At 41.1% G+C, this 20,826-nt stretch overlaps 1 protein-coding gene and 1 pseudogene across 3 annotated transcripts in view; both read right to left on the bottom strand.

Annotated features, from left to right (window-relative positions):
- Positions 1–453: 453 nt before the first annotated feature.
- LOC135573772 (kalirin-like) lies at positions 454–19,072 on the bottom strand (annotated as a pseudogene).
- LOC115139459 (kalirin-like) overlaps positions 18,966–20,826 on the bottom strand; it is a 275,127-nt gene continuing 273,266 nt past the window's right edge. Inside the window, exon 44 of one of the 3 annotated variants that reach the window (XM_029676917.2) lies at positions 18,966–20,667. In XM_029676917.2, the coding sequence (XP_029532777.2) occupies positions 20,413–20,667 (255 nt within the window). In that variant the 3' untranslated portion in view covers positions 18,966–20,412. Of the gene's footprint in view, positions 20,671–20,826 lie in introns of all 3 variants that reach the window. The other 2 variants (XM_065003517.1, XM_029677004.2) reach the window with 2 other exon arrangements.

Genomic DNA, 20,826 nt, shown 5'->3' on the forward strand with positions numbered 1-20,826 from the left:
AAAAGGCCATTATCATTATTTTCACAATTTCACAGTATTATTCCAACCTCATAGTGTGGAAATATAGAACGCAGGAAAGTCACGTTTTTGACTGCACTGGCCGTTTAACCATTAGACACAAATTCCTCTTGGGTCGAGGGTGACACTGATTTTGAAGTCGCAGGGCAGTCCGACTCACCTCAACTACATGAGCGATGAGAGCTAATGTGAAGACTTCAGATTTGTTGTAAACGATTTGGGTCTAAGAAAGAGAAATATGCAACTCGTTGTTTGGTCACTGCCCTATTCGGATTGAAATTTGCAGCCTGTCCTTCCAGCTTTGACCATTCAAATCACAACTAAACCTGAGACCTATGAATGGGGAACCAACAAAATGCATTCAAAGTGAGCTTGGAGGTGACAGACGTGTACCAACAAACAAGAATGATGTACAAAAGTGATGTGAGAAGTTAATCGTGTTGGATTCTTTCATTCATATCTCAAACCGCACCGTTGGAAAAATAACCGTTGTACTATATCTCCACACTAAGGGATCAACGCTGAATATTTCTTCACAGACAATAGCACTTCTACAAAGGCTGACCACATTCTACAATAAATTACATTCAACAGTTCTATTACCGTTCATAGATCTTTCTCTGATAGTTAGTTAATCATTTCCAAGGATAATATATTACAATTTTGGCATTTCCAATACATAGACACCATAAGAGTGGTAGGGCTTCATACTACAGCTCTGAAACATCTCGATCAATCAAATGCCAATGTCTTGTCTTCTGGCATCTTGAACACAGTAATGATATTCACACAACATGTTTGTTGACAAGCTACAGGTATTATCTAGTATCCAGAGATGGAAAACCATGTTTCAATGGCGGAGTCCTGGGGTGTAATCATTAGTCCAAACAGTAGCAACGAAAACAAGTTTCTATTGGACAAATTCAGGTAGGTCCCTCCCCGTTTGGTTCAGTTTACTATCGGTTTGGTTCTGTTAAGTGCCTAGTGAATACACCCCCGAAGTACTACTAACAGAGTGTTTTTTGTTTCACCTTTGTGTTAATTGACTGTTCACGGGGTAATTATAGGGTGTGTCCCATGCTGCTGGTCAACAGTCCCTTGATGTTGGTTACAGGGCGCACGTCGTGTAGTTGTCTCCGTCTGTCGATGAAGGATGCCAGACGGCCCGTGTCCAGTGGGGTCTTGGAGTAGTCTCCACTGTGGGCACTCACCCAGGGGTGCTGAAGACAGATGGTGGCAATGGGCCTCTTCCGGGGGTCCTGCTGCAGGGTAGAGCTTATGAAGTCCCTGGCCGCCTGGCTCACTCCCTGGAAGTAGTCCTCTGGGAAGCAGAAGTCCAGCTTGCAGATATTGACGCAAGTCTCCTCCAGGCTCTCGTCCAGGAAGGGCGAGACACCGCTCAGCATGACGTAGGCCAGGACCCCGGCGCTCCAAACGTCAGTGCTCAGGGACACCGCTGTGCCCTGGATCAGCTCAGGAGCCGCAAACTCGGGGTTGCCCAGGAGAAGATGGACATAACGGTGCCGAGACACCTGGACCGCATCTCCAAAATCTATGAGCTTGATAGAAGGAACAGGCACGTGGAGATCCACCAGGAGGTTCTCAGGCTAGAGACACGATATGAATGCGTTTGTTAATGGGTTTGACCAAGATCAGGTTAAAAGGGACATTTCACTGAAAGTTTCTCAGGTGCTTTTAGACCACAAAAGTTAACTAATTTCCATTCATTTGGGGCGTCGTGGGACGTGGTTTCATCTTGACAGGCTACTTTAGAGGTCTGAAAACATCTGTCAAACTAAAGTGTAACGTCACTTTAATATATGTTCTTAGCATTGGTACTGTTGTGTGCTTTGTGTTCACCTTAAGGTCTAGATGGGCCACTCTGCAGGTGTGGAGGTGCTGCAAAGCCTCTAAGGTGTCCTTCACAAAGAAGGCCACCTTCTCCTCCATCAGCTCATCATGGGCCACCAGGTAGTCCAACAGCCTCCCGCCCTCCAGCCTGGGAGCAACACGAGACAAAAATGTATACAGACCACACTATGGCACTAGGTGCGTCCCAAATGGCACCCTATTCCCTACATTGGTCAAAATCAGTGCACTGTGTAGGGAATAGGGTGCCATTTGGGACGCAAACAATGACTATGTTTATTTACACTAACAAAGCCAAGTGTAAACTATAATCCCTAGCCTGGGTCCTATACTGGGTTCTCTTCTATGAATTTCATTCCATGAGCTTCACATGTTAATGTTGGCAGTTGGCAACACAGCGAGAAGTTGGCTAAAAGCAAAAAGAGACAAACACCAGGCTGTACAATAATCTATCCCTCTTTCTCAATTAATCTTTCCTCGATTCCTCTCTCCTTGCCGCCTCCTCAATCGTATTGGAGGATAAGGTCCAAAGTCCCTGCACCCGGACCTTCTTCTCCAATGCATTTTGAGAAGGAGGTGAGCAGAGATGACGCAAGGAATCAAGGGAAATATGAATTGAGAAACAGCCCAAGTCCACAGCAGAAATGTCCTTACAGCTCGAAGACCAACATGAGGGAGGTGGGGGACTCGTAGGTGTCAGTCAGAGCCACCAGCTGAGGATGCTGGACGTGGCTCAAGATGTCTGCCTCGTGGTCCACCTGCTCCTTCTTTTGCATCTTCTTAGTGATGTACTTCACAGCCACCTCCTTCTTGCTGGCCTTGTTCAGACACTTTCTCACTACGGAGAATCGACCCCTGGAGAAGGGAGAGGAGTAGGAGGGTAGTTGTAACAGGTAAAACATTTAATTGTTGTAAACTGCTGCTGTGAGCCTTTATGAGAATTTTTATGAAAAATACCAATAAAATACAACAAATTATTATGATAGGCTGCTTTAAAACAGCGGGGTGGGGGGGGTGTACTTTACCGTCCAATCTCACAAATTTCCGTGAAACTCGATTCAAAGTTGTCTTTCCACTGAATGCCCATTCCATCGTATGTGGAAACTTAGAATAGAGAGAAAACAAATGGAATACTTTATTAGTCAATATTTACATTGTCGCTACATTCGTACAGTAACGTTTCTTTCTTCAAGGACCTCTCGATCTGCCATGACTGGTTTTTGTGATGAGGGTGAAATGCCAAGACAATGCTTCCAAAATGGCACCCTATTCCCTTTATGGTGCCCTACATTTGACTATAGGGCTCTGGTCAAAAGCAGTGCACTGTATAGGGAATGGGGTGCCATTTAGTATGGATTCTAGGAGCAGGCACCTGGGCCCTGGTCAAAAGTAGTGCACTATATAGGGAATAGGGTGCCATTTAGGACGTATACATAGTCTAGGTATAGCTTAACTCCCTCCCTGCTTGTAATGTGAAGGATGTGAAGGAGGGTTTGACTCACTCCCGCTGGGCAGGGTCACCATGTTGGAGGGCTCGCTGGGTGGACTGACACCCCAGGGGTTACTGGCACTGACCCGGAACTGGTAGTGCCCCCCAGGGATGAGATCTTCAATCTTAACACACACATCTACCGTAGAGACCACTGACTGCTGCCACAGTAGGGAGTCTGCAGGGAAGAGAATGAAGAGGTCAACAAGTTCTAGCTCAAAGATCTCAGGTGACTGTCAGTAGCTTGTGAATTGTAGGTGAAGTTGGGCCTAGATGGTGATCTTGGGTCAGTTTTGCATTTCCCCTACTAATGGTTAGGGTTAGCATTGGGGAGGTGAGGCTGATCCTAAATCTGTATCTTGGTGCAACTTCACCCCAGAGCCAGAAGAGATGGGTCTACTGTACCTTCCTGCCTGTACTCTACTGTGTAGCTGGACACGGCACAGCTAGCTGAGCTGGCAGGGGGGAGCCAGTGGACAGTCACCGCATTGCCACGGGCCTGGCAGGTGCTGTTGGGATACCTGAGAACAGACATCAGCCCAACATCAGTAGTCTCCATGGTCATAGAGAACCTCACCTCCTACCTCATTCCTCCCTACATCCATCATCCATAACCCCCCTCTCTTCCTTTCCTCTTACCTTGGACTTTGATAGAGGCAGAGGAGGAGGCAGTGCCATGGTCGTTGACAGCCATACAGGTGTAGATGCCAGTGTCCTGGGGCATTAGGTTACAGATCTTCAGCAGAATGTCACCCGTATCCCTGGAGACAGACAGAGAAGAAGAGGCCCGGTTGGATTGGTTGCTGAAAATGGAGCTTGACCTATGTTACATTTGAGTTCAATCCCAAATGGCACTCTATTCCTTACATAGTGCACTACTAAAATAGACCGTAACCCTATAAGTCCTGGTCAAAAGTAGTGCACATAGGGAATTGGGTGCCATTTGGGACAGAATGTTGATGTATGCTTTAGCTGATTGCTTCTTTTACTGAGCTCCATCTAATGTTCATGCTAGTCCTCCAACAACAGGTTTAGTCTACTTAATGGATGGACAATGGGATTAGGCTACAGGCATTACCTTTAAGCAATTCTCAGACAATAGATTGGAACTTTTCCCTATATAGTGGGGTACCACTGGAATGGAACTATCAAACATATGGTTTCCACGAATTGGACACGTTCCACTTAATTTATTTGAGCCATTACTGTGAGCCATCCTCCCTCCATTAGGCTCCACAGGATGTCGCTAAATACCTGCGTTCATCTAGACCAGGGGTTCCAAACTTGTTTCCCCAGGGCCCCCTATATAACATTTGAAAAATGTCAAACTGGAGGGCCTAGTAAAATGTTGTTGTTTTGAAGCTAATTTCCTGCAATTTTACATAGTCTAGCAAGACTCATGGCATCTTTTAGGTAGGCTATTTAATGATAATAATAATGGTTAAGGAAAACAAAGTTTAGATCTGATTTCCCCAAATGTTATTCCACTACCAAATATGTTATGATCATTTATATGAACCCTCAATTTAATTATACATATTCTCTTTTACAGAAAGTGAATAGATCAATTGATAGTGACAGTCACACATTGTATAAGATCCCTTTCCAAGCAAAGTCCGATTTCTTTGACTCCTCGACTTTAGAAGGTTGTAGCTCAGCTTCTGAATGTCAGAGAGACAAACCATTCTCGTGAATCAGAGTTGCATCTTCCTCGGGCATTTTACTACTTGTTTCTAGCCTAAAGCATTGTCGATTTCTGTTTAGTTTTAGATCGATATCAACAATTGCGAATTGTAAAAAAATATATATTACAAAATAAGGAGCACTACCCTCCTGTAGGTTTTCGCTCTGAATAACCTGATTCAGTTTATCAAACAGCTAATTATTAGAATTAGGTGCCATAGATTAGGGTTGGAGTGAAAACCTACAGGACAACCTGCATTGTCATCTTCTGTACGTAAATCCGAGACACTGCTTTTAGTATGATATGTTTGTACGGTATACAGTACCTTCAGAAAGTATTTAACCCTGGACTTTTTCCACATTTTGTTGTGTTACAGCCTGAATTAAAAATGGATTAAACTGTTTTCTCTCAACCATCTACACACAATACCTCATAACAACAATGTGAAAACATGTTTTGAGTAATGTTTGCCAATTTACTTGAAAATTAAAAACAGAAATATAGCATTTACATAAGTATTAACACCCCTGAATCAATACTTTGTAGAAGCAACTTTGGCAACGACTGCAGCTGTGAGTCTCAAAGCTTTTCACACCTGGATTGTGCAACATTTTCCCATTATTATTTTTTTAAATTCTTCAAGCTCTGTCATATTGGTTGTTGATTATTGCTAGGCAACCATTTTCATCTAGATTTAAGTCAAAACTTTAACTCGGCCACTCAGGAACATTCACTGTCCATGGTAAGCAACTCCAGTGTAGATTTAGCCTTTTTTAGGTTGTTGCCCTGCTGAAAGGTGAATTCATCTCCCAGTGCCTGGTGGAAAGGAGACTGCACCAGATTTTCCTCTAGGATTTTGCCGGTGCTTAGCTCCATTCCATTTATTTTTTATTCCTGAAAAACACCCTAGTCCTTAACGATTACAAGCATACCCTTAATATGATGCAGCCAACACTATGCTTGAATATATGTAGAATGGTACTCAGTAATGTGTTGTATTAGATTTGCCCCGAACATAACATTGTATTCATTGTATTCAGGACAAAAAGTGAATTGCTTTGTCAAATGTTTTGCAGTATTACTTTAGTGCCTTGTGTGAGAGCAAAATTGCAAGATTGTTATAATGCTGTTATTGCATCAAATGGTTGTTTTACTCAACAGAATATGGGGTTGTTAGAATGCTCATCTGTGTGTGACATCTGTGTGTGACCTCAATCCTATAGAAAATGTGTGGGCAGAACTGAAAAAGTGTGTGCGAGCAAGGAGGCCTACAAACCTGACTCAGTTACACCAGCTCTGTCAGGAGGAATGGGCCAAAATTCACGCAACTTATTGTGGGAAGCTTGTGGAAGGCTACCCGAAACATTTGACCCAAGTTAAACAATTTAAAGGCAATGCTACCAAATACTAATTGAGTGTATCTGACCCACTGGGAATGTGATGAAAGAAATAAAAGCTGAAATAAATCATTATCTCTACTATTATTCTGACATTTCACATTCTTAAAATAAAGTGGTGATCCTAACTGACCTAAAACGTAATTTTTCAGGAATTGTGAAAAACAGAGTTTAAATGTATTTGGCTAAGGTGCATGTAAACTTCCGACTTCAACTGTATGTTGTTGGACATTGATCTAGTAATGACACCAGGATAATTTTACCTTGTTATGGAAAAATAGAGACCAGTCATATAATATAATATGGGAGTGAATCGTTTGACTCGGTGGCGAGATACATGTTGCAGTGTCTGAAGGTGCCTGGGGGTTTCATTATCTCCTTGAAATGTTTCCCCGGCCTGTGGTCTTGGGGAGAGCAGTGAGTGAGATTGAGGCCAAAAACTACCAAATTTAATAAGGCCTGGCCATTTGTGTGTTTTTACCTTAAGGTTTGCAAATACCCACACACACAACACACTTGTTATGACTTTGTTGGTGTTTTTAAAATACTATGTTTTGATTTTATTGTAAGTGTACTATTTCATTTGGGTTTAGTGCCATGTTATCTTAAAAAGGGGCACACGCAGACATTTCATTTTCTGAAGTTTCCTTTTCAGAGTTTTAATTGAACACGTTAATTATTTTCCTAAGACATTTACTGGAAACCTGGGATATGAAATGTTTGACTGTTTCTTATGAATTTGTCTAATATAGTAAGAAACACTTCTTTGGAGGGTTTGTACGACCTCTGTCCTGACTTTCCTGTGTGGTTTGATCACTCTCACTGGAAAGCCATTTGGATAATGAATTTAAGGTCATTTGTAATACTGATTTGAAGGTTATTTGTAATATTGATAATTATGATATAGTTTATAATTCTTTGACATATTTGTGATTTGGACCAATGTGAAGAAGGAGAGGGTGTTGCCTTTGACTGAGGGTAGGCTGTCTTAAGTCTATTTTCCTATGACCTTATGGGTATACCTTTTTGTTCTTTATGGAGTTAAGGATTAGTGTTTCTATAGTTCTATTTTGACTAGTAGTGTTTTTTTTTTACACATTACTCACATGGGGAGTTGTGTGTCAAAATGGGGGAAGTAACAGTCCTCTGAGGTTTTGGATTGAAGTTTACACACCTGGAGTGATATGTGAAGGAGTGTATTGTTGTGTTGTTTGTTCTGTTCTGTTTTGATACAAATCTCACCAGATTAGGTCTGCTGGATTGTTGGGATTTCTCCCGGTGGGTTATAGGTCTAACATCCTGATCCTGTGGCTCTGCGATGAAGTTGCCAGTGTGACGGGGAGTATAAGCCCATTTGAAAATAAATAATTCAATTGAAAGGGTTGTTATTCTCTTTGACACATGTTTAGACATTGGTATTAAGAATAATTGGTAAAAGTAATAATTGATCATATAGTCAATGCTTGTCTGGATTTCCCTGAATCAAAAATGAACTGAACTAAACTATTGTTCTGATCTGTTCTCTCTTGAGGTTATCATGAAGGGTGACGTGAGTCTGTGTCTTAATGCACGGAAGAGATAATGCGGCCGAACCGTGGGTGTACCTCAAAACCCCTAATTGACTGAAGAAAAGCGGGGGGGAAAGCGTGCAATACGGCCCTATCCGCACCACTTCTACCGAGAGACCTTAGTCCTGAGCCAGCACCCTGTGTGCAGCGTCCAATTGGAGCCATCAACTGCTTTTCTCTCAGGAGTGTGACAGGTGTCCACGTGGAGGGAGCATGGGGAAAAATCTGTTCCAAACTTCTCTTATGTTGCTGGTATACATACTGGTTGACAAATGGACAAGACATAATGGGTGGTAAAGGTGGTGGCGGCTCAGGTGAGACATTGAAATTGGGACATTATCATGGGTCATCCACTTTGAACTGTAAAGCTATTGGAGGAAGGCAATGAGGAAGATGCCAGAAGAATCAGTGCCTCGAGGGGTCAGGTTGATTGTAGAGGTCCACAAACTACATAAAATGTATAGTAAATTTAGATTAAGAATGCATTAGGACACTGATCTGTAATTATAATCATGATAAGTTAAAACTAGAATTATAGCATAATTATACTGTATGTTAATGTAAATGTACATTCTGCCCGTGTTGATGTGCGTTAAATTGAGGGGTTTTGACTGAGTGACGGGACTCATTTAAATCACTGAGCAATGTCATTGTAAATTTGGGTTGGATAATTAAATGGGTTTTGATTATGATTTGGAAAATGAATAATTTTTGTTTAGTATGTTATTAACTATACGAGTGAAGCAATTCATGTATTATGGAATGATTGTTTTGATTGCTGTTATGAACTAAAGATGTTGACACTATTCTCAGCATGCCCTGGTGAATGGAGAGGGTGAACTCTGATGCGGAGAGTGAAACTGATCCTAATCTATTTGGTCTATAGGCATTGCCTTATAAATAGTGGAATCATGATGCTTGTCTTGGGTCATGTTCATTAGGCAACAACGGAATACATTTTACTTAAACAAGAGCCACTACCTGGATTTGTCCAACAAGATATGCTAATTTTAGTTTCTAGTCATTTCCACCATGCTGATCCATTGGAGTGTGATAGATAACTAAAGCTTATTTTATTCAACTCCATTGTTGCATGCACTTAATTATGCATTAAATATGAGCTTTTCACCATCTATGAAGATGCACACTAACGTTCAAAAATTTGGGGTCACTTAGAAATGTCCTTGTTTTTGAAAGAAAAGCACATTTTTTTGTCCATTAAAATAAAATTGATCAGAAATACAGTGTAGACATTGTTAATGTTGTAAATTACCATTGTAGCTGGAAATTACTGATTTTTAATGGAATATCTACATAGAGGCCCATTATCAGCAACCATCACTCCTTTGTTCCAATGGCATGTTGTCTTAGCTAATCCAAGTTTATAATTTTAAAAGACTAATTGATCATTAGAGAACCCTTTGCAATTATGTTAGCACAGCTGAAAACTGGTGTCCTGATTTAAAGAAGCAATAAAACTGGCCTTCTTTAGACTAGTTGAGTATCTGGAGCATCAGCATTTGTGGATTCGATTACAGGCTCAAAATGGCCAGAAACAAAGACCTTTCTTCTGAAACTCGTCAGTCTATTCTTGTTCTGAGAAATTATGGCTATTCCATGTGAGAAATTGCCAAGAAACTTAAGATCTCGTACAACGCTGTGTACTACTCACTTCACAGAATAGCGCAAACTGGTTCTAACCAAAATAGAAAGAGGAGTGCGAGGCCCCAGGGCACACCTGAGCAAGAGGACAATTACAGTAGTGTCTAGTTTGAGAAACAGACGCCTCACAAGTCCTCAACTGGCAGCTTCATTAAATAGTACCTGCAAAACACCAGTCTCAACGTCAACAGTGAAGAGGCGACTCCGGGATGCTGGCCTTCTAGATAGAGTTCCTCTATCCAGTGTCTGTGTTCTTTTAATCCCATTTTAATCATTTATTTTTATTGGTTAGTCCTAGATATGGATTTTTTTTGCAACTTTGACTAGAAGGCCAGCATCCCAGAGTTGCCTCATCACTGTTGACGTTGAGACAGTAATTAAATAATGTTTTATTGTTTTGAAGAAATGTAAAAGTCTCCTTTTGATTACAAAAATTCCACCACACTTGTTGCAAACAAATCCAATCTAATTTTATCGGTCCCATACACATATTTGGCAGATGTTATTGCGGGTGTAGCGAAATGCTGGTAGATATTGAAGACTTGCGCAAAGAACCTCACTAAAGATGGCAGTGATGGAGCCGTAACATGGAGCCTTAGAACGCCTGGCCATGCTACCCAGCTCTAAAAGGTTGCATGTTTTGGAATATTTTTTATTCTGTACAGGCTTCCTTCTTTTCACTCTGTCAATTAGGTAAGTATTGTGGAGTACAGTGCATTCGGAAAGCATTCCGACCCCTTGACTTTATCCACATTTTGTTACCTTACAGCCTTATTTTAAAATTGATTCAATTGTTTTTTTGGGTCACCTTCCTGACCAAGGCTCTTCTCCCCGAATTGCTCAGTTTGGCCGAGTGGCCAGCTCTAGGAAGAGTCTTGGTGGTTCTAAACTTTATCCATTTAAGAATGATGGAAGCCACTGATCTTGTGGATCTTCAATGCTGCAGAAATGTTTTGGTACCCTTCCCCATATTTGTGCCTCGACACAATTCTGTCTCAGCTCTATGGACAATTCCTTCGACCTCATTGCTTGGTTTTTGCTCTGACATACACTGTCAACTGTGGGACCTTATACAGACAGGTGTGTGCCTTTCCAAATCATGTTCAATCCATTGAACTTACCACAAGTGGACTCCAATCAAGCTGTAGAAACATCAAGGATGATCAATAGAAACAGGATGCAACTGATCTCAATTTCGAGTCTCATAGCAAAAGATAAAGTTTTTAATTTTTTTTTTTAGCTTTGTCATTATGTGGTATTGTGTGTAGATTGATGAGCATTTTAGATTAATCCATTTTAATGTATTGGAAAAAGTCATGGGTTCTGAATACTTTCCGAATGCACTGTAACTACAATGTTGTTGATCCATCCTCAGTTTTCTCCTACTGTATCACAGCCATTCAACACTGTAACTGTTTTAAAGTCACCACTGGCCTCATGGTGAAATCCCTGAGAGGTTTCCTTCCTCTCTGGCATCTAAGTTAGGAACGATGCCTGTATCTTTGTAGTAACCGGGTGTATTGATACACCATCCATTTTTTACCCATCTACCAATAGGTGCCCTTCTTTGCAAGGCATTGGAATACCTCTCTGGTCTTTGTGGTCGAATCTGTGTTTAAAATTCACTGCTCGACTGAGGGACCTTACCTTACCTTGTATGTGTGGGGTACAGAGATGAGGTAGTCCTTCCAAAATCATGTAAAACACTATTATTGCACACAGAGTGAGTCCATACAACTTATTATGTGACTTGTTAAGCACATTTGTACTCTTGAACTTATTTAGGCTTGCCATAACAAAGGGGTTGAATACTTATTGACTCAAGACATTGCAGCTTTTCATTTTTACTTAATTTGTAAAAAAAATTAAATAATAATAACATAATTCTACCTTGACATTATGGGGTATTGTGTATATGTCAGTGACCCAAATCTATTTTAAATTCAGACTCTAGCACAACAAAATTTGGAAAAAGTCAAGGAGTGTGAATACTTTCTGAAGGCACTGTATATTCATTTGTGGAAGTCCATCATCCATGTTGTATTATATGTTGCGAATTGCAATTGGTTGTGGCTAACATTAGCTAGGTGGCTAACGCTAACATTAGCTAGTCTAGGTGTTAAGGGTTAAGGTTCAGTTAAAGTGTTATGGTTAGGAGTTAGGTTAAAGGGATGAGTTAGGGTTGGGCAAGGGTTAGCTAACATGCAAAGTAGTTGCAAAGTTGCTAGTTAGCTAAAATTGACGATCAGTTTCGAACGCTCAACCTTTTGGTTGCTGCACATTCGTGTTATACCCTCGACCAACCACCTTTTGTTTTTTTTGCATTAAGTAACCACACCAAACGTAACATACAATATCATACTGATTTGAGTATCTTTACAATGTTATGTCTAGTCTATGAGACAAGACTGTACAGGAGGGTAGCGCTCCAGGAACAGGGTTGGAGATCAGATCTAGAACTTCTAACTAGAAACCTTATAGTCCATTTACCTAATGTTGATAGTGAACCGACAGTTGTTGACAACCGGGCTCTGATCGGGTCCTTTCAGAGTGATGTTGGGTTTGGGACGTCCACACACTTTACAGCACAAGACCACCGTCTCCCCAAATGCACATGTCACATCAGCTAGTGGTATCAGGAATTCTGGAGCCACTAAATACATTCACACACAGTGTCAGCTAACCACACCACATTCTAACAACAAATATATGCTACATCCTAAATGACACACTGGATAGAGCACTACTTTTGACCAGGACCCATGGAGCTCTGGTCAAAAGTAGTGCACTATTAGGGAATCGGTTGCCATTTGAGACACAACCAGACTCAGGATCCATGACATATCAGTAATTAAGTAATTGATTTCACTCTTAAGCATTGAAATGCAGGGGCTTATGTTCTGATAGTTCATCTTACCTTCTTGTATAAAATTGGGGTTCATTATCTGCAAAGAAAAGGTACGGCTGTTAGGCAATATGAATTAACTAATGTTCTTGTTTGGAATACGCACTGTTTTATAGTGAGTGAATACATACATACCTCAGAGAGTTCTGTGTTACAGTTGTGTACTACCATTTAAACATTATTTGCAATATAGGCAACTGTACAAGGGCATCGTACCCCACATTTATTTGTGACATTTAGGCATACTATGCCTTTAAAAATATTCAAAAACCCATTTGAACAAAACGCATAATAGAAATATTGTTCTCAATAAAAAACAGCATGGGATGCAAGCACCAGGGGATCCAAAAGAAGATGGGTCAGGAGTAGTAACATGCTTCAAGGGGTTTGTGAGAGGCTTTTTTCACATTCATGAACCTATTCCAAGGTAGGAACACTAGGTTGCAGTAATGCTCCATGGAAACCACACTGCTACACAAGAAGAGAACGTGTGGATGCTTGAGCTCAGACAAGTGGAACATGCAGCACCTACAAAAATATCACTAAAACTGCTTTAGGGATATAATGACATGAAATAGGAACAATTGTATTGAAAATCAAAAAGGATGGACATCTTTACAACAGACTAACACACCTGCTGATAGGTCAAGTCTGTTAAAGGCAAAGGAGGATGCTTTTCCAATACAATGACCACGAACTGGAACGGAGGAGGAACTTAGAGCATTTTCAATAGTGTAATATGTGCCATTTAGCAGACTATTTAGCAACTTACTGTTGGTTGTGCGTGTATCTATTTTTAATATGGGTTGCCCGTGAAGGAATTGAACCCGCCATGCTCTACCAACTGAGCCACACAGGACCAAGTGAGCTTTAGAGGGGAGCAGGCTGGTTTAGTTTATTAGGATCCCAATTAGTTGTTGCTCATGCAGCAGCTACTGTTCCTGGGGGTGCACAGGCTGTAGAGGAGTTACAATTATGCAGGTGAGCACAAGACGTTGAAAATACATATTTTCAACGTCTTTTCAACCAAAAAGACGCATTTTAAATGTTTTTTCTTTTGCTCATGTGTTTCAGGGGTGTAATCACTAGGAACCAAACAGAGCCAAACGGAACAAAACGGTGAGGGACCTACCTGACTTTGTCCAATATAAATGATTTTTTTCGTTGAAAAACATCTTCCGTTTGGAGTAAACAGTTTCTGTTGCAATACGTTTCACTAAGGATTACACCCCAGGTGCCTATCTGATATATTAATATTGTGCACCAATCAGTGGCTAATGCATTTACAAACTCCACCCATGGCCTCATTGAGGCTGGATCCAGAAAATGCAGATAAGATAAGGAGCAGGAACAAAAACTGGTTCCTGTTGGTTCCTGTTCAGGGTACATTTTCAAAATGGCCGCCAGTCCACCCATTGCATAACCATTGACTTGGAAGGGGATGTCTGTCCTAGTGATGATATTTCTATGGATGAAACCTCTGTATCTAGTGCAACAATATGTGGAACCTGGTGTTTTGGGAGAATGCTCCTGACCACAGTGGAAACCCCTAAGATGCTCTGTGTAGTTTCCTCTTGCTAATATGTAGACTTCCCTACGAGCAAAAGACGTTGAAAAGACGTTACAAATACGTTTTGTTGGTTGAAAAATATGTTGAAAAGACATTTTCAACTTCTTGTGCTCACTGAGTTAGCTACAGAAACTCAACTGGGCAGCATGCATGACGGCAGATCAGCGTGTACTACTACCTCCATGCTAGTTTTGGGGAGTTCATCATCGCAATCTGACTCCTCTGAGCTGTTTGACTCCTGCGGTTTGGGATGAGAGAAAGCAAAATTAGAGAGGTTACAAAGGCCCTGGGTCCCCAAGCTAGAGGCATGGTCAGGGCCCGTATTCACAAAGTGTCTCAGAGTATGAGTGCCGATGTAGGATCTGTCCATACAATCTTATTCATTATGATCGAAAAGTCAAACTGATACTAGCTCAGTCAGCACTTCCACTCAGAGAAGCTTTCTGAATGTGGGCCAAGGATTCTTTGTAGGCTATTATACAACGAGTGGGTCTAATCCTGAATGCGGATTGGTTAAAACCGCATTACAGCTGGTGTCTATTCCACAAGTTACCACCGGACTAAATCTATGACTTAAAATGCCTATTTACTCTGTTCCATCAGACTGTGCAATCCACTGTCCCATCAGCCCAGCCAAGCAATTTACAAACCTGATCTCCACTATAAAAAGCATCTAGAGATTATCTCACATTTCTTTTAGACTAACATTTCGTTTTCAACAGCGGAGATATGTATAAAACTTGCTGTCGGTTTCTCCGACATTTGCAACACTGTTTCAATATTCAAATTCGATCTCCAGCTGTCCCATTGTAATGAACAGGAGTTGGGACAAGACAGGCAGCGTTTCTTAGCCAATCGAAATCATGAATCGGCTGGCATTATTTTTATGGATATATACAAAGAAATGTCACCTGAAAAAAGGTACAACAAAACGAAGTGCAGCTAGTTTGCAGTCTTTCCAGCTTCTATTTGAAATAATTGTGTTCACTGTGTTGTTGGCTAGCTCCTTTGAACAACAGTGTCCTGACGAGAGAGCACATTTTCTATGCCAGGCGAAATCTCGCCTCATTAGCTCATTGTTTTGGGTGTATACAAATATTGGACAGCTGTAGATCAAATTTGAATATTGAAACAATGTTGGAGAGACCGACAGCAATCTTTACAAATAGCTACCTTGCTGTTATTCTAGCTGCTCTTTTTGATGTGACTGTAAATTAGCTGTTGTTGTCTCCCTTACAAGCAAGGGATAAGAACGTTGCCAGCCAGTATGGCAATGGAACATTTAGAACGAACGACTGGGTCGCGTCCATACTGTACATACAGAACATAAAGACTGAACAGAGCGCAAGGATGAAATAGTATGAATAAATTCTTCAAAGTAAATTTTTTAATGAAAATATGTCAATCATTATTTGAATATGTTGGTAACCTGTTGTATAAAAGTGATAATGCCAGAGAACAGGATATAATATATTGGCACCCGTGCCAATATATTCTCCAAACACAGGCTTCTAGGGGCATTATCACTTAACTGTGTATGGGATTTAGGTTCATCCTTGCACAAGACATAGTCCTGACACAAATCTAGGGTTGCTATCCAAACCGGCTGATCGTTCGTTTGTTCTATCAGTTTGTTTGCTAGAGGCGCGACCCAGTCGTTCGTTCTAAATGTTCCATTGCCATACTGGCTGGCAACGTTCTTATCCCTTGCTTGCTAGGGAGACAACAGCTCATTTACAGTCACATCAAAAAGTGCAGCTAGAAAAACAGCAAGGTAGCTATTTGTGGCACACGTGCCAATATATTCTCCAAACACAGGCTTCTAGGGGCATTATCACTTAACTGTGCATGGGATTTGGGTTTACTAGTAAATATAGTGCTAAAGACAGAGTATATGTAGACCATACTCCCCAAGCATTCCTATATATCTGAAAGGATTGGATACATACACCTACAGTGCAAGGTAACTAATTGTTTTATCTTGGATGGCCTATGGGGGGGATAAGGGCTAGAGGTCCAATCCAGCATGTAGTATGTGGGAAGGCTTGAATGTACGAAAAGAAAGAGTGAATCTGCAACGTAGAGTTGCTTGGGAACGACCGAGCCTATTGGACGTAAATGTATGAATATATACATATTGGATGAGCTGGAAAATGTAGCTACATTAAATCATAGAAATTATCGAGCTGACACCTGAAACAATGCAATCTAACAAGATAATTAACAACACACTAAAGCAGACCTGTGATTATGTGCAGGTCTCTTTTTCAGTTCATATTTGATGATGGGAGTGTAGGGGTAGTGCCATAAATATTAAAACAACCCATGACGAGGACAAACTTGCAAGCAAACTTTGTGTGATTTTTTTTGAATGGTCATAATTGTCAAATTAAAACAATGTACTCTAACATGCTTAAAATGATAGCTGGATTGGCAGACTTAGCATAGCATCATTTGGAATTGATACGGGTTTACTTTGAAATGCACTAATACTGTACATTGATACAGAAAGATAATGTAATGTACAGTGCATTTGTATTCAGTATTCAGACACCTTGATTATTTCCGCATCTTGTTACGTTAGAGCCTTATTCTAAAATGTATTAAATAGTCTTTTTTTCTCATCAATCTGCACACAACACCCCATAATGACAAAGCAAAAACCGGTTTTTAGAAATGTTTGCACAAAAAATTATCACATTTACATAAGTATTTCAGACCCTTTACTCAGTACTTTGTTGAAGCACCTTTGACAACAATTACAGCCTCGAGTCTTCTTGGGTATGACGCTACAAGCTTGGCACGCCTGTATTTGGGGAGTTTCTCAAATCTCTGTCAGGTTGGGTGAGGAGCGTCGCCGTACAGCTTTTTTCAGGTCTCTCCAGAGATGTTCGATCAGGTTTAAGTACGGGCTCTGGCTGGGCCACTAAAGGGCATTCAGAGACGTGTCCCGAAGCTACTCCTGCGCTATCTTGGATGTGTGCTTAGGGTTATTGTCCTGTTGGAAGGTGAACCTTCGCCCTCAGTCTAAGGTCCTGAGCGCTCTGGACCAGGTTTTCATCAAGGATCTCTCTGTACTTTGCACTGTTCATCTTTCCCTCTTCCCTGACTAGTCTCCCTGTCCCTGGTGCTGAAAAACATCCCCACAGCATGATGCTGCCACCACCATGCTTCACAGTAGGGATGGTGCCAGGTTTCTTCCAGACGTGATGTTTGGCATTCAGGCCAAAGAGTTCAATCTTGGTTTCATCAGTCTAAAGAATCTTGTTTCTCATGGTCTGATAGTCCTTGAGGTGCCTTTTGGCAAACTCCAAGCGGGCTGTCATGTGCCTTTTACTGAAGATTGACTCCGTCTGGCCACTCTACCATAAAGGCCTGATTGGTGGAGTGCTGCAGAGATGGTTATCTGTCTGGAAGGTTCTCCCATCTCCACAAAGGAAGTCTGGCGCTCTGTCAGAGTGACCACCTGGTTTATGGTCACCTCCCTGACCAAGGCCCTTCTCCCCCGATTGCTCAGTATGACCGGGCAGCCAGCTCTAGGAAGAGTCTTGGTGGTTCCAAACTTCTTCCATTTAAGAATGATAGAGGCCACTGTGTTCTTGGGGACCTTCATTGCTACATACATTTTTTGGTATCCTTCCCCAGATCTGTGCCTCAACACAATCCTGTCTCGATGCTCCACGGACAATTCCTTCTACCTCATGGCTGGGTTTTTGCGCTGACATGCACTGTCAACTGTGGGACCTTACAGTATATAGACAGGTGTATGCCTTTCCAAATCATGTCCAATCAATTGAGTTTACCAATCAAGTTGTAGAAACATCTCAATGATGATCAATGGAAACAGGATGCACCTGAGCTCAATTTCGAGTCCCATAGTAAAGGGTCTGAATAGTTAAGGTATGTTTTTTATATACATTCATTTTTCTCTTTGTCATTATAGGGTATTGTGTGTAGATTGATGCAGACATTTCTTTTTATTTAATCCATTTTAGAATAACATAACAAAATGTGGTAAAGGGGAAGCGGTCTGAATGCTTTCCGAATTCACTGTATAGTGAGATCCAGTTTCAGTGTGTTTTAATTGAACAGCTTATAATACCGTCATGCTAAACACATTCTCTGGAATGAGGACTTTCATTTAGGAGATAGCTTCATGGGTTCCAGGACATATGTTATCAAAATGGTGGTTTCACAGTGGCATTAATGTAAACAAAAGTTGTTAATTTGAACAAAAACAAAAGTTAGCTTAATCAAAAACCAAAACCACCACAATTCACAGACAAGAAGTCACTTGACTCGTTAGTGTCATGCATAAGGGGGAGTCAAACCAAAGTGAGAGCAGACAGTGAGTGCAGTTAGATGATCATGTTCAAGTGTTGGGAGATTATTAACATCACGGGACACAGGTGAGGGATTGGCAGCCAGGGTCATAGAACTCCATCTCCGCCGTTAGCCTGCTTACTCACTTCGACAGTGACCTTGGTGCTGAGAATCTCCTTGGGCTTACGGAGTCCATTCTCAACCCTTGCGTCACCACCCTTGCCATTGATATCCTTTTCTGTCCGCTTTCTCGAGCGCAGGGTATTCCATGAAAGAGATTTCCTGTTGTGCCAAGAAATGTACCAGTCAAATCCAGGCTTATTCACAGTGAGGGGAGAGGAGGTGCAGGGGGGACTGAGTGGGGGCTAGCCAACTTTATTGAAAGAAAAGAAAATCAGAGTGAGATTGAGATCAAGAGAAAGCAAAAGAAAGAGAGAAAGAAAAGTACCTTCTTTGTAACAGAAAAACAAAAGGCTAATGTTCATATTTGTATCACAGTGTATTAGAAATTTAGACACACAAGACGGACAAGCTATTTAAAATGTGACTTCTCCATATGCTACCATACCTTGATTCTCTTACACCATAGTGGACACACAATTTGTGTCAAAGCAGCATAGTTTGTTGCGTCTGACCAACCATTCAATGGCTCTACGTTGTCATGAGATTTTCAATGATGCTGCTTTGTACACAACCAACTTTTCTCGAGGACCGGTGGGGTTAGTACAAAATTGAAAATAAAGTTGTCTACTATAATAAAATCGGACTACATCAACAAAACGGGTAAAAAATAAACAAATCATATAGAAAGTGAATAAAGTGCTGTTGAACTAATGTCTTCACTCCTTTATGTAGATCCCAGAAGTGGTGTTTTGTGTTTTGTCAATGTATTTATACACCACCGGGACCAGGCCCATGAGAATGATGATCACTTTAATAAAGCCCATGATTTAGAAATGGTCCATCATTGGGAAGAAATGGATGGCAAGCCACAATCAAACTTGATAGAGATCTTTACACATGAAAATCAACATTAGAAAATAACTGGTAACTGATTTCACTATTCATTTGATCCTCAATGTGAGATAAGAATGGAATCTAGGTCTAATGCTGTGAGAGCAATGGTCAGCGGAGAAAGGTACAGTTTGACTGCAGAGTTGGCGATATAAAACAACGTCACTGATGTTCTTCGAACGCAAACAAGTTCCACTTCTGTTGCCTTGCAAATGCATGCTTACGTCAAAATGGTCTTTTTACATATTTCAAATGCATTTCAAATGTCTAGTTACACTACAAGCACAATGATTAACATTGTGACTATCATTATATTGCACAACCTGCCTTCTTTAATAATGGATTCTCTTAAATAGTGCAAAATACTTCATACAGGAATGTACTGAAGAGAGTGCATCAGTAAACAAACCAAATTAACGCTTACAGTAAACCGCCAACATATCTGATAGTAACAAAATAAAAGTTCTAAAAATAAAATAAAAACACAATCTGTACAAATTGCCATAGACAATAACAAACTTTCTCCACTTTGAGAAATAGGCTTCAGTCCATCAGGCCGTTCTTTTCCTTTTTCTCTCTCTTTTTTAAACGTGTAAAGAAAAAAACGATGTTAGAAACAGAAATGAAAGTCCAGACCAGTCAATTCCACATTGATGTAAGATTTTCTCTGTGCGTTTTCTCTACCATGAAGCCATGATTCTCTACAGTCCGTTAGCTCTTTTCAGATAATGATTTAATAAGCCTTTACATATATTAACAAACAAAAAAAGGGAGAAAACATGATCCCTGTGTAGTCCAACATTTCCGAGTTAGTTCCCATTAAGGGGGTTGGGGGTAGGGATTGGAGCAGACAACTTTCACCTCATCCAATCAGAGCAGCTCCGTGGGTGTGGTGGCAGGGCTTACGGGACACTTACTTGATGCTTGCGTCAGCAGCACTGTCTTTGAGCGTTTTAGTGAGGGGTCCCAGGATGTGGCCTGGGATCCAGCCCTCGGCTGCAGGAGACTGGCTGTTGGCAGACCGGTAAACTAGGTACATGTTCTGCTGGTTGGTGGCCATGATCTGCACCATCTCGCCCTGGATCACACAGATCTCATTCTCCTTCAGTGCACTGTAGTCCTGTGTCACCATCATTGTGGAGGACATGCCGTTACATCCGCCGCCGTGCTGCTGGGTGGGGGGGGGTACAGGAAGGAGGATGATTATATTACAACAGTGGAAATCACAGCACTGATACAAACCTGTATACACATTCAAATAACGAACCTTTCAAAAGGGCCCGAGTCATCACATACAGTACAGTACATCGAGTCAATTCCTTAACTC

Source organism: Oncorhynchus nerka, linkage group LG1 (genome assembly GCF_034236695.1).
Source record: "Oncorhynchus nerka isolate Pitt River linkage group LG1, Oner_Uvic_2.0, whole genome shotgun sequence".
NCBI lineage: Eukaryota > Metazoa > Chordata > Actinopteri > Salmoniformes > Salmonidae > Oncorhynchus > Oncorhynchus nerka.